The 14,298-nt window shown below is 32.9% G+C and overlaps 1 protein-coding gene across 1 annotated transcript in view; it reads left to right on the top strand.

Moving 5' to 3' along the window:
- LOC149898080 (octopamine receptor beta-1R-like) overlaps positions 1–14,080 on the top strand; it is a 52,989-nt gene extending 38,909 nt beyond the window's left edge. The window contains exons 2-5 of the mRNA XM_090115376.1: positions 4,883–5,784; positions 12,198–12,392; positions 13,460–13,627; positions 13,912–14,080. Of these exons, the coding sequence (XP_089971502.1) occupies positions 4,997–5,784; positions 12,198–12,392; positions 13,460–13,627; positions 13,912–14,080 (1,320 nt within the window). The 5' untranslated portion in view covers positions 4,883–4,996. The remainder of the gene's footprint in view (positions 1–4,882; positions 5,785–12,197; positions 12,393–13,459; positions 13,628–13,911) is intronic.
- The last annotated feature ends 218 nt before the right edge of the window (positions 14,081–14,298 follow it).

Here is a 14,298-nt window from a genome sequence, read left to right as displayed (position 1 = left end):
AAATTTACATTTTTTCGTTACGCGTGACATTTTTCCGTTACGCGCCATCATATTCTTATCCCTACCACGCGTGATTCAACGTATTTCTGTAAAGTTGCATATAGTAAATTATTTTTTGAAAAATAAGGTCATAAAGAAGTTTCACTTCTTACGTGTGTACACTAGTACACGCACACATTTTTTCCAATTTAAAGAGCAACATTTCGTCATGTTCTGTTATTTTATGCATTTAGTACAAGTGAATAAATAGCTATTATCCCTTTCAATGATTTAATATCAACTGCCAAACCATTAACATTATAGTTCTAGTACTTTGTTTTATCAAACTGCTAGTTCCCACGTGGGAATAATTACACGTCTAAGTCTAAATATAGCATGTTGACCTTTTTGTCTGTTGATTGATTGATTTCATTCTATTCACAGGCTAATTCTAATCTTATATACAAAAAAACTAAAACTAAAACACTGTGTGAACTTACTAATTACTTGATTCTCAATAAAACCATCACTTAAATCTGGTGCAAGTGCAAGAGTTTATCCCTCAATCAAGCAAAATTCGATATATGTGAATAAAATCATATTTAACACTAACCATTTAGGAACATGTGCTTATCTACACTAATACATATTATAAAGCTGAAGAGTTTGTTTGTTTGTTTGTTTAACCGCGCCAATCTCTGGAACTACTGGTCCGATTTGCAAATTTCTTTCGGTGTTATCTAACACCTCTTTTTTATTGTCGATAGGGAAGCGCTTGACCACAATCTCGCCTGATGTTAAGCTGAGATGTGGTCTAAGATGGAACGCGCTTCCCTAGAAGGTACCTGTTCACTCAACGTGAACTCATTTATCGAGGAAGGCCATAGGCTATTTATATCAATACGCTAAGATCAACAGGAGTGGAGCCATGCGGGTGAAACCGCGAAGCGTAGCTAGTGTTAAAATATGGTACTTTAGAGCGTTATATTTAATTCGTTTATCCTAAATTATCCAAACGTGTGGTATCCCAGTTCACCTGAAGTTATATTGATCGAGTAATTACTTACATTTGACTGCGACCTCTTCATTGTTTGAGATCCATATTAACCGTGATAGATATATAATATTCTCATTATGTACATAGCCACGGAGTTTGGTTCGTTAATTTTATGTCAATCAAATAACTTTATATTAAATTGTGTACTAGCTTTAAGACTGATTTCGTTCGCCTAAATTTTAATTATTCTTCTCGTGTTCAATTAAATATTACTTAAAAAGAATAAGTGAAGAATTATGTATATATAATATATATATGAAAGAAAAATACACTAACTTGGCCATCCTTTTTCACTTTCAGATGTTGAATTTTCCAAAATGGTAAATGTGAATCATGCATTACTAATTTCAACACTTTTATATTAACTTCACCTGTATGTTTGTATGATTTCGTCTCCTTTAGACTCAATTTCGACGCAAACTTTTAACACTTATCAAAGGATCGGTGACAATACAATAATTTCACGAGTTAAGGCGGCCGTACACAGACAGCTCGAGCAGTTAACGGCTGATCAACGTACACGGACTGCTCGAGCGGTCGGTCGTTGACTGCTCTGCAGCAGTCCGTGCACGGCCGCTCTACAGTGTGTTTTTAAACGACATAATATATTATCTAATATGTAGTCATTCTATCAGTCAGTTTTCCTTATATTTAGATAATATATTCAATTATTCAACATACAACATACATGAATTATTTAATATTATATACCGTGCTTAAAACCTCGTCATCCCGTAAACTTGGAAAACACTAAAATTAACATTATATTATCGTCAACTTCGATAGGGTCGATGAAATCAAAACATTGTGCAAATTTGCTTCCCCTCAAACATTTTGTGAAACCGCCATTGAAAAGTTATTTTTGGAGTGCTTTGTGTATTTTCATAATTAATTAATGTATTACGTGATATCAAAATTTAATTATATTTCTATACGTTTATTAAAATTTTAAGGTAGCTTTAAAGTTTGTTTTCAAGTGTTTGTTGATCGCAACGTCTGAAGGTTTTTGGATTAGTAAAAAAAACATTTTAATTTTTTTAAAGAAATACTATCAGTACCTACCTATTTGGTTGTACTTAAACTAGTACTTATATCAGTTTTAAAATATTCTAACAAGCTTGAAGCCGTTATTTAAGGAAAAGATGAAATATTAAAAAATGCATTCTGCCGTATAAAATGCAAATTTACGAAATTTACATATTATAACCCGAAAAATACGGCGTTGTCGAAATATCTTGAGAATGATGTTAAACGATTTTTATTATAATGTTTTTCGCTGAAAATGTAAAATATTGTACTTGACCTAGCTCCGTTAATGTTTATGATATTGAATCTAAAATTAAATTGAAAAAATTAAAGAGATAATAGTGTAAATTCTATGTAAAAACTTTGTTAAGTGAACTCTATGCCATTTTATAAAACTGTACTACTTATTCTATAAAACTGTAAAGTTTCATTAAAATCAGTCCAGTTGTTTTTTTTTGTAATCTTACTTTATTAAAAAGGAGGTTTGTCAACAGACCAGTTGTTTTTACGTGAAAAAGTAAAAAATATATTCATACATTAATTTATACATCCATCCATCCACCTACAAAAAATGTTACTACCATTTATCACCCCTCCTTTTTTAATGTCGGTTAAGGCGTACCTCAGGGCAATAGCCTGATATAACCACCACGTTAGCTCTCTAGAGACTCACTACCATTTTAATTCTGACAGAGATGGGTCGCACATTAGGCGCTAATTAAATTATTTATTATTGTTAAACGAATAGTTTGATACATTAGTATTTTCTTTGGCTTTACTCGTATTCCAGATTATATTGTTAAAGGTTATCTTCATATTTGAGCTCTAGCAAATCTCTACCAAAATTTTTGAAAAAAAAATCATGCTTAAATTTTCAAATGTCTAGTTATGAATAGGTAACAAATAACAACACTTTATAAGATAACACAAATCTTAGATTAATCTATTTACACGTAAATAGAGTAAAAATGTAACACCCAAGCTGTAGGTGAAAACCTAGCCTAAAATTTTCAAAAATATATGTAAATAGTTCTATGCCAAAGAAGAATAATCCAGATATGAGATGGTGATAGAAACAAATTCAAAATCGGATCAGTACCTACTTTTTGAGTTTATTATATTATCATGAACGCACAGAATGCTTTGTCATTTTAGATAGTATTTTGTTGAATGTATGTATTTATAAATAGAGTGGGTTCTTATTTTTGTAGCTAAATTTATAACAACGTATTTTGTGTAGGTGAAATTAATGTCAAATTGATACAATGTTGTTTCGCCCTTGCTTCATTAAAATCTATTAAAAGATTAAATAATACACTCATTAAATCTATAAATATAAAATCTTGATTAATCAGTGTTCTGTTTTATTTTCAAGTTATTTGATAAAGAGCAAAGGAAACAGAAGTAAGGGTAAATAATATCTTCTTACACGTGTACTCTCATATTGTAAAGAGAATATAATAATATGTGTATGTTTGCAAGGGTAATAGATAACATCCATTAGTAACAGTAGATACATATTATTATTTCACAGTGACAATAAAATAGTTAAATTAGTTCTGGTCGTATTGCAATATATTATGCTCGCTCGCTCAAGAAATATTTTTTTACATATATTATGCATGTTGACGAGTAATAAAAACAAGTAACTTAAAATGAAAAAAAAATTGCGTGTGTACCGAGCATACATGTCAGAAGTGAAACTTCAAAATCGTCGCCATATTCCATGAGGAATAAAAATCAAATTATGAAAAGAAACCCGTTTCACATGGAAATCGAACCCTAGACTCTTTATCAACAATTTTTTTAGAAATATCATTGAAATAATATTTTCCTCTTGAAGTTCTTTCCACATCGTTATGAAGTTTCTGAACAAAACTTTCAAGTGTTTTGAATATCTTGTCAGCGAGTTGGGTTTTATTTCGAGGTTTTACGAATGAATGAATAATTTTAATCATATATTTTTATTCAGTTTTGTATATTTATTGAATTGCAATGTGATCTAAAGAAATGAAGCGATAACGGTGTAGTATTTTTATTTTGTGGTGTAATATTTTTTCTGTAATGGATAAATCATATTTATCATTTATAAATTAAATTTCTTTCTACGCATGTATTTAAAATGTTGTTGTTATTTGATTACTCAATATGCGAGAAGGCACATGCGAGTATTAAGAAATAAATAAAATTTTGGTTTCTGTGTTTTATATCTACAATCTATTGAATTTATTATAATATCTAGACATATTTTTGCATAACTTTTATGAACTACTTATAATATAAGAATGTACTTTAAGGGCAGGGGTAGATAACATGCTATTAAAATGGGTCGTAATAAATAATAATGATTAATAAAACTCAGACACAGATGTTAGCACTTAAGGATCCGAGGTTTTCAAACTTTTTACGATCCAAACTTTTCATTTACTTGGCGTTTCTTTTTCAACAAATATTTGGAGTTTTAAAACAAACAAGTACATTCTTTGAGTATTAAGTATGCGTATTATTTGAAGAAGTTTCAAAATAATTTAATCCTGCTTAAATAATAATCATCTAGCCATACGCATCTAATTCTAAATAAAACGTATTCTCAAACTCTTTTATTTATAGTGTCAAGATTACTGCCCTTACAATTTCAGTTAAAACATTGTTATTGAAAGAAAACACCTCACTAAACGCCAGTAAATAAGATCTTATAACTCGCCAATTGAGCTTGAAAAAACATTCGCTAAACGGTGAACACTTCGTGTGTAAAAAACACGAGTCCCGTGTAAGTAAGCACGTACAAAAGAAATCTCTAAATAAAGTTTTCTTTCGCAGGTAACAAGAGGGTTACAATGGGCCGTCGTTTGGAGCAAAATCAATGTTCGACCGAACCCTTCTCGCGAACAAAAGAGCTCAATATAACTTAAACCCGTGACAAAATGTGAAACCATGAGATTGGACGTCGACATCGTGCTGAACAACCAGAATTTCACGTTGGACTTCAGAGAGCTATCCACTTCGATGTATCTCACGGACAGCTACGTGAACCACTCCCTGGAGATAAACGAGACAACCAACGACATTATATACAGCAACCAGTTTGAAGACGAGGCGTTCTTCGTCTTCCTCGCCGTCTTGAAATGTATCATCATGCTCTTTATCATAACAGCAGCGATATTCGGTAACCTCCTGGTCATAGTTTCAGTGATGAGACACAGGAAACTACGAGTGATCACAAATTACTTCGTCGTCTCTTTGGCTCTGGCTGATATGCTTGTTGCGATCTGGGCCATGTGCTTCAACTTTAGCGTCGAAATTACGAACGGGGAGTGGCTCTTTGGATACTTCATGTGCGACGTGTGGAACTCGTTAGACGTGTATTTTTCTTCAGCGTCCATCCTACACTTGTGCTGTATTAGCGTGGATAGATATTACGCGATTGTTCAGCCACTAGACTATCCATTGATTATGACGACTGCCCGATTGGGAGTGATGTTGGCCGTAGTCTGGTGTAGTCCAGCTTTAGTTTCATTTCTGCCAATATTCATGGGCTGGTACACAACAGTGGAGCATTTGGACTTTAGGAAAAAACACCCGAAGGTGTGCAGCTTTACCGTGAACAGGATATACGCTGTGATATCGAGCAGTGTCAGCTTCTGGATCCCCGGAGTAATCATGCTGTTCATGTACTATAGGATATATGTGGAGGCGGATAGGCAAGAGAGGATGTTGTACAGGTTAGTAATACATTTAAATATATTATTTTATCAAATTAATTCCTATTTTCCTTGCTCACACCATCAGGCATGAACTGCTGGACCGATTTTGCCAATATTTTTGCAGGTTCGTGTTTGTTATAACGAGGAAAGAATAATTGAGAAAACTTAACGACTGTTTAAAAATTCGTGCGTTATTCGCGCCAAGATAAATAAAACCTTGTGGCGTCTAAATTTAGGTTTTTAATACAATATTTAACTAAATAGTGTATCATCTATATGTATATCATCAGCATTTAACATTTCTTAATGTTCCAAATAAATGTATCATTATATTCGATCCTTCTAGACTAAAAGGTCCTAAACCTGACCTTTGGAGACTAATAAAAACCGACGGTCAATTACAGGGATGAAAGTTGATACCCAACATGACTGTAAGATCAAATTAAATAAAAAAGGCGACGAATATTACTAGAGAGAAGACATTTTCGAAGTCTAATCTATCAATCCCGTTACACATTTATCTTATTGAAAAATTGAATTCGATTCAATCTTAGATTGTAGTACGATAGAATAATTGTATTTTTTTCAAGATCACATCTAGTCTGATTTCTTAAGCATTTTAATATTAATTATGGTTGAATTTATATAATTATTATTTATAAATAATAATCTATAACTGAGTGAAAGGTTTGAAGTACGATTTTTATGTTTTTTTCATCCATTTTTCAGAAGTTATAGGCTCTCTAATAATATTAATTTTTCTTTTTGGACTTATTAAAGCTTACTGTCATACATAATATAACAAATTACATCGTGTCCAAACTTTATTCATATTTCATTTTGCTGTACAATGGTTTATTAGTTTAAATATTCATAAAAGTTAGACGTATAATTTAAAATTGATATTTCAATTTAATATTCGAGGTATTACGTATCTAAACTTTTTCTTTTAGGTTGATAAAATATGAAGAATAACTTAGTATGTTGCTTGGAAATAGCATTTGGAGGCCGCGTTAAAATTTTATTAGTGTGAACTCAAATATAAAACCCAAAAGCATTTATTTATTCAACAAAAATTAATTTAGAATTGCTTTTAATTGTCAAATAACAACATAATTCAGAGTTCCCAAAGAAGAGCCTAGAAAAATTGTCCGCTTGACTTCCTTCTTTAAATCACTTGTTTTATGTACTTTATTTGTAATTAACACAAATAAAATGACCTCAATACATAGTTAGTTACATTCAATTACAAACATTAAACAGGACGTTAACAAGTACCAGCGAATCTTGGATCAAAGTGAAACATGCATTTAATACCCCAGCCACACTATGCTACTCGTCCTGCTACTCGTGCTGCTCCTCGTCCTGCTCATCGCGCTGCCGCTCGCCTCGATATTGCCGTCTGGCCACACACTGCTTTACTCGCGCGATTAATCGCGACGCTCTTCACTAGGGATGGGTCGTCGACGTATTTTTCATCAACGAGACTAGATAGTTAAATGTCGTTCATCAACTAGTCATTCAACTAGTTAAAATCTTCGACTAGTCCATGTGTAAAATAAATAACTATTATTAAATAAATTCTTAAAACAATAAATTCTAATCTCAATAAAACAATTAATAAATATTTATGCTTTCTTACAAAAATTATACTCCCTAAAAAAAGTATTACTAAAAAACTTATTATCGTTTGTTTTTATAGTTTAAATTCAAAACATTGGTCTTGTAAACCAAAAATATTTTTTTTAAAAAACTTCAAAGAAAAGAATTTATTCTTATCAATAAGACTGTTTAGCCGTTGAATTCAACTAGTGCATTGGTGAGCGATGGACTAGTCGAATCGTTGAGTGTACATATAGACGGTTAATTTAACTAGTCCGTTGATTCACTTGATTCCATGACGCCCATCCCTAATTCGCACTCGTATTGCCGGTCCTTTGACTCGCGCGCAAAAGCCGACAGCAGTGAGCAGGACGATGAGCACGACGAGTGGCATGACGAGTAACGTGGCCACACTACGTCCCTGCCTACTTCCCTCGTCACTTCCCATACCACTCGTCGAGTCGTGTGGCTGGGGCATAAGTGAATTAAGTACCCCGCTTTCAGCTTTACCGGGAAAATGTCGCTTCTGTTCGTGGAAATAGTTCTCGTGACTTCTAGCAGTTTTGTTTTAAATGCTCGATTCGAGTTTTATAACGAGGCTTGAAATCTGATATTGTAAAATATGGATGAATTAATGTAGGTTAGTTAGTAACCTAGCTGTTTCTGTAAATTGCTGTATACTTACAAATATAGTTTTACTCAATTGTAGCTTAGCTCTAATATTAGGTGCAGTACATAGCAAAAAAATAAAAATCCTATAAGTAATAACGTGATGTTATATACGTATAGCTCACAAGATTTCCGCCCTCGGCTTCGCCTGCGTAGTCTAACCTATCTATCTTATGCCTTTTTTCAGATGTCACGCTATCTTTATGCCAAAATTTATCCAAATCGGTTCAGTGCTTTAGGCGGGAAGAAGAGGCAGACAGACTGACAGACAGAGTTACTTTCGTATTTATAATATTAGTATGTATAGTAGAGATTTATTGATATACTATCCAATACATAAATAAATTTTCAATTAGATTTTCTTACCTGTGACTGTATCGTTCGAACAAAGTACACACACATACACACTAGGTACTTCATCAAAGACACTAATTACTACGGCTTACTTCGGAAGCAGAAGCTTTTACTATTTAGAAACCATTGAAAACATTTGTAAAGCTGAATTAGTATGTCTGCAGAAAATATATTACAACGTATAAAACATTTTTACCAATTTCCAACTACCCAAATTAACTACCGTCACTATAACAGTACTAAAGATTTATTATGAACTAGCCTTTGTTAAGAAACGCTCTCAAATCGAAAATAATTGTGGATCAAGTATTTCAATTAATCGTACATAAATTCTACTCATATTATAAATGCGAAATTTTGTATGTTTTTTTGTTACTCCTTCACGCGAAAACTACTGAATCGATTTTCTTGAAATTTGACACACATATAGAGGGTAACTTATATTAACACAAAGGAACGGGAACGTTTATTTTGAATACGCGGGTAAAGCTGCGTGTGAAAAGCTACTATAAAATTCCCGTTTTATATCGAACAGTACAATTTACAACTAAATCGGTGAGATGCATGCATTTCCAAGAAAGCATGCTCAATTACGAACAAACAAAAGGTATCCATTCTGGAACAAGGTATCTACAGGGTGTCCCACTATCGGTATGCTAAGCGCGAAGGGACTTCGAGACTTGCATACACTGATCACGTAAAAAATGCTTAAACAGCAAAATTACGCCAAAATTTTTTTTTTAATTTTTCCATAAAATTCATGTTTTCTTCTCTAGCTTTGCTTGTTAGAAGAGTACACAAAGAGTTTTCAGAATTCATCTATTTGAAATAGTGCATCTGGAATTTTATTAGTATTTTTACGTACTCAGCGTATGCAAAACTATAACCTCCATTGAGCTTAGAATACCAACGGTGGGACACTCTGTATATTGGAACAAGGTTGTCGCATCAATTTAATTCAATACGACCCGATTGACTATTCACATTCAGATTTTCCTCCCAATTTCCATGTTTTCGATTCACGTAACTACAGGATTCGAACTTTTGAGTTAACGTCTTAATGTTAAGTCTTTTGAGAGTCTTGTATATATTTAGTATTTACTGTTAAAGCAGTTGTTTGGAATGTTTATGTAAATTGATGATTTAGTTTACACGTGTGTTAGGTAAATTTTGTTTTGACTTTTAGTTTGGTAGCATTAAAGTATTAGAGTAAGATCCCAGGGCCTGGGCTTACTCTAATACTTTAATGCTACCAAACTAAAAGTATCATCATCATCTTGCATCATCTTTTACTATACATAGATAATATATGAATTTTTAAAGAGTAATAATAAAATTCACATAGAGTATAAATAAACACGTTTTTTTAAACTATATAAACCTATTCATACAAAAGGAAAAGATACAAAATCACACGTGTGAATGAAGTGGAGTGCATTGAATACTGAATAGGTTTCGAGCAGTCACGTTGCAAAACATTTAAGTATGTTTTTTAAAAGAATGAGATTTTTTGAGAAACATTTCGATCACGAGGCAGTCGTAAGACACGAATTTTTGAAAATGTCTAATTTATAAAGCATTTTAATGCTATAATTGACCCACAAAATTTCGGGTCATTTGTAACAGGATGGCGGTTCTACAGGGGTCTTAGTACGCAATGACAAAAAGAAAAATGATGGTCAGAACGCTGATACCGGATACCTTAAGATACTGTAATAGAAAATATAACAGTATCTTAAGATAAAATATTATAGCATCTTCACCGTGAGTAACGCGCTTTAATGTTATGTTAAACATCATGCAAGATGGTATTTTTATAAATAACTAGCGGTCCGCCCCGGCTTCGCCCGTGGTACATATTTACGTTTTCTCTACATAAGAACCATCCTCGTACTTCAAGGAATATAATAAAAAAAGAATTATCGAAATCGGTTCAGCCGTTCTCGAGTTATGCGCTTACCAACACATTTTGCGATTCATTTTTATATATAAGAAGATTAAATCTATACTCACACTACTAACATGTCTAGACTTCTTACAAGGGTTCTTTATTGGCAGATTTATAAACTTAACCATACGTAAATAATTCGCACTTAATTGGGTATTTACGGTCATTTTGTGAAAGGATTTACTTATAAATCTATCAAATTTTTATAACACGCGAATTGTCTAATTTGTTTACACGAAGGTTCTTTAAAACTTAATAACGATATTTCAATTGAATAGGCAATATTTTTGCCTTCATATTCTCTTAAATTTATTATGAGAACTAGCTTTCCGCCCGCGGCTTCGCCTGCGTTTTCAACGAAAAACCCGCACAGTTCCCGTTACCATGGGATTTCCCGGTTTTTGTTACCCTCTATATGTGTGATAAATTTCATTGTAATCGGTTCAATAGTATTTGCGTGAAAGAGTAACAAACATACATACACATACACATACATCCATCCTCACAAACTTTCGCATTTATAATATTATTATAGGATAGGATCTAGGATAGGATAGGATACGATAGGAAGGATAGGACAGGATAGGATAGAATGTATAAATTTTATTTAAGAACAATAGATCTACCAGAACTCAGAAAATGAATAACTTTTTTATAAATTTATAAATGAATAGCTCTTATTTTTTCTCTACGGTTTTCCAAACAAACCTGAATCATTTCCAAGGTATTTGAGTACATAATAAAGCGATATAAAATCAATATAAATATGTTATAACGTTTGTAAGAACGAGGAAAAAGGAAAAGGAACTTCCTTATATACAATAGATATACCTACATATTTCTTATGAAACGATTTACGCGTGTATACTCGAAGAAGGTATATTAAAATTTCAATATCTCATAATTACACACAATTTCTATGCTTACTTACGTTTTTATGTTAGTTTATCAAGCCAAGATTAGTATCTATACTAATATTATAAAGCTGAAGAGTTTGTTTGTTTGTTTGTTTGTTTGAACGCGCTAATCTCGGGAACTACTGGTCCGATTTGAAAAATTCTTTCGGTGTTAGATAACCCATTTATCGAGGAAGGTTATAGGCTATATATCATCACGCTACGACCAACAGGGGTGGAGCCACGGGGGTGAAACCGCGCGGAGCAGCTAGTTATGAATATTTGTATTATTAGATACTAACTGACTCAGCAAACGTTTTTTAAATGCAACGTTATCAATTGGCTTTTAAAAAAAATAACATATTCTCAGAACTACCGAATACTTCTAATTTTTTTATTTATAAATCAGTCAAGATGTTTCGAAACCCCAATTTACAGCTATGTTAAAGATTTTTCAAATGTTTGTTTCATTGTAACATGTGATACCCAGATTGTATGACAAGGTTGAATTAAATTTTTGTAGAATCAAATGAAAATGATATTAAAAAGGTAGATTCTAAACATAAAAATGTAATAACATCTATAAATAACAATTCTAAATGACAAATATTCATATCTCACAAAAAAGTCTCTCCCATACTCATCGAATGAGCATAATAAGATTCATACGAATTCTGAATATTCATAAACACTTGTAAAAGTTACAGAAAAAAATTTGTGCGTGTATTAGTGTACACACGTAAGAAGTGAAACTTCTTTATGACCTTATTTAAAAAAAATAATTGACAAGATGCAACTTTACAGAAATACGTCGAATCACGCGTGGTAGGGATAAGAAAAAGATGGCGCGTAACGGAAAAATGTCACGCGTAACGAAAAAATGTTACATTAAATTTTTTCTCCAACCCCGATAAAGAAGTTTCACTTCAAAAAATCAGTTTTAACACCAAAATATTTTCCAGGAGTAAAGTAGCAGCTCTGCTCCTGGATAAGCACCTGCAGATTAACGGGATATCCGTGGGGGAGGTGATGAGGGAACGCCAGAGTATCCAGATGCAGCCGATGGCCAACAAGATGAAGCGAGAGAGGAAAGCGGCTAGGACCCTGGGCATCATCATGTCGGCGTTCCTGGCATGCTGGTTACCGTTTTTCTTGTGGTAAGTTGATATGGTACTGAAATTAACCACGGCTTAGTCGTGTTAGATTATTTATACTTTAGTAGCTTTAGTCTTCTGCTATGCGAAGAAACAGACATGCAGATGCGGCTTTTTTATCATATTATGTAGCGAAAATTAATGAATTTGATTGAGGTAAACACAAAAATATAGATATTCATATCTTACACAAAATTTTATCTCATCAATCAGAGATCGAATTGTAAATCTAATCCACATAAGATACATAAAATGTTTTATTAAAATCGGTTCAGCAGTTTCAGGGGAGTTTGGTGCGAAATACCGACATTTTATGTTATGTCTTACATATCAACGTCAGAACTCAGAACATCGAATCGGCGAAGGAAAATATCATTATTAACCTTTCAATACGTATTTTTTAAACATAGCAATTTGATGAAACCTTCGTTTATAAATTAGTTTTTTACAGTGAAGTAATGAAATAATATATGAAAACTAGATTAATCTATAAATCTATGTCGAGATATTTCGTGACGATCATCTATCGAGTGCTATAAGGTCAAGCATGAAGGTCATCGCTTGACACATTTGCAGTATCTTTAAATCGAGGTTTTATAAAGTCTAGCTCTTGAATATCTCTTGTAAGTCTGTCTAGTCATCGTCTGATCGTGATAAATGTCATTTTAAGGGTATTTAGATAATATTTATTATACATTTTTGAAGATCAATAATAATAGCAGCAGTGTAATATTAATTTGCAGCCGCCTGCTCTGGTTTTCCAGGCGTAATTAAACTTTCAGGTCGACAAAAATAATATAGTACAATATACAGTTTGAAATCGTAGAAACATAATTTTTAAAACCGATCTATGGATCGTTTTTAAAAATTATAATAAATTTAAATATTAATCTCGAAACGAACTTTAAAATTGCCAATTTCACGCAACCTTTATTAATGAGAAGTTGAGGTTAAAAAATTATAATAATTTAACGTTATGTACAACCTTTTGTGAAAGAAAAATTTAACAAAATGTTAACGTTGTTACCTATATCTAAAACATTACTTTCATCTTATTTTTTCTTGTACAGGTACATAATAACAGCTCTCTGCGGGGAAGCGTGCCCCTCCCCCCCTCCAGTGGTCGCGGCCGTGTTCTGGGTGGGATACTTCAACTCGGCCCTGAATCCCCTCATCTATGCGTACTTTAACAGGGACTTCAGAGCTGCCTTTCGGAAGACTTTGGATTCATGCTGCAGGTAGGATTGATCATTTAGAGATAGGTAGTATGTGTGCTGTGAATTGGTATGGTTGGAATTGAAAATAATAATGTGCGTGCGTATTTAGAATGAATTTAATGAACAAAAACCCGGACAAAAATCATTTAAATTTGAACCAAATAACCAAATAACCAAATGAAAGAAATAAAATGAAATAAAATACAAACTATCTCTTCCAGGTAACCCAACAATAAAATTCCAAGTAAAGTTAATGTCCCTTTTAATAATTATGTTGCTATTTGCTAATAAAACTCCTTTCCCAGATCGATGTGCGGCAACATAGGCCGGCGGTACTGCGCGCACATGCAACGCCGGGAACAGCACCACTCCAACACGTCTGACCTGCACAACCACTGCATCAAGTCGACATCTGCTGACGTGCTGCGGCAGGCGACCTTCTCCAGACCTGAGGATATCGTGTTTGATACTTAGTGAGTTCTGTAGTTACGGTAGTTAGTTGTTTGGTAGTTCAGTGTTTGGTATCGTTTAAAATTTTAATTTTAATTTTAAAATCGTTTATCGTTTTAATTTGTGAAAATGTATGTTATATGAAAGCGTTTGGAATTGTTTGCCGTGGCTGTTCGTCATTTAGGATAAACTAATTAATGTATGCATCATCTCAATCTGATTTTCATGTAAGAAATGAAATT

Source organism: Colias eurytheme, chromosome 23 (assembly GCF_061535395.1).
Source record: "Colias eurytheme isolate Ceu_HAF_F1 chromosome 23, ilColEury1 Martin Lab GWU primary, whole genome shotgun sequence".
NCBI lineage: Eukaryota > Metazoa > Arthropoda > Insecta > Lepidoptera > Pieridae > Colias > Colias eurytheme.
This window is presented reverse-complemented; position numbering and strand designations above follow the sequence as displayed.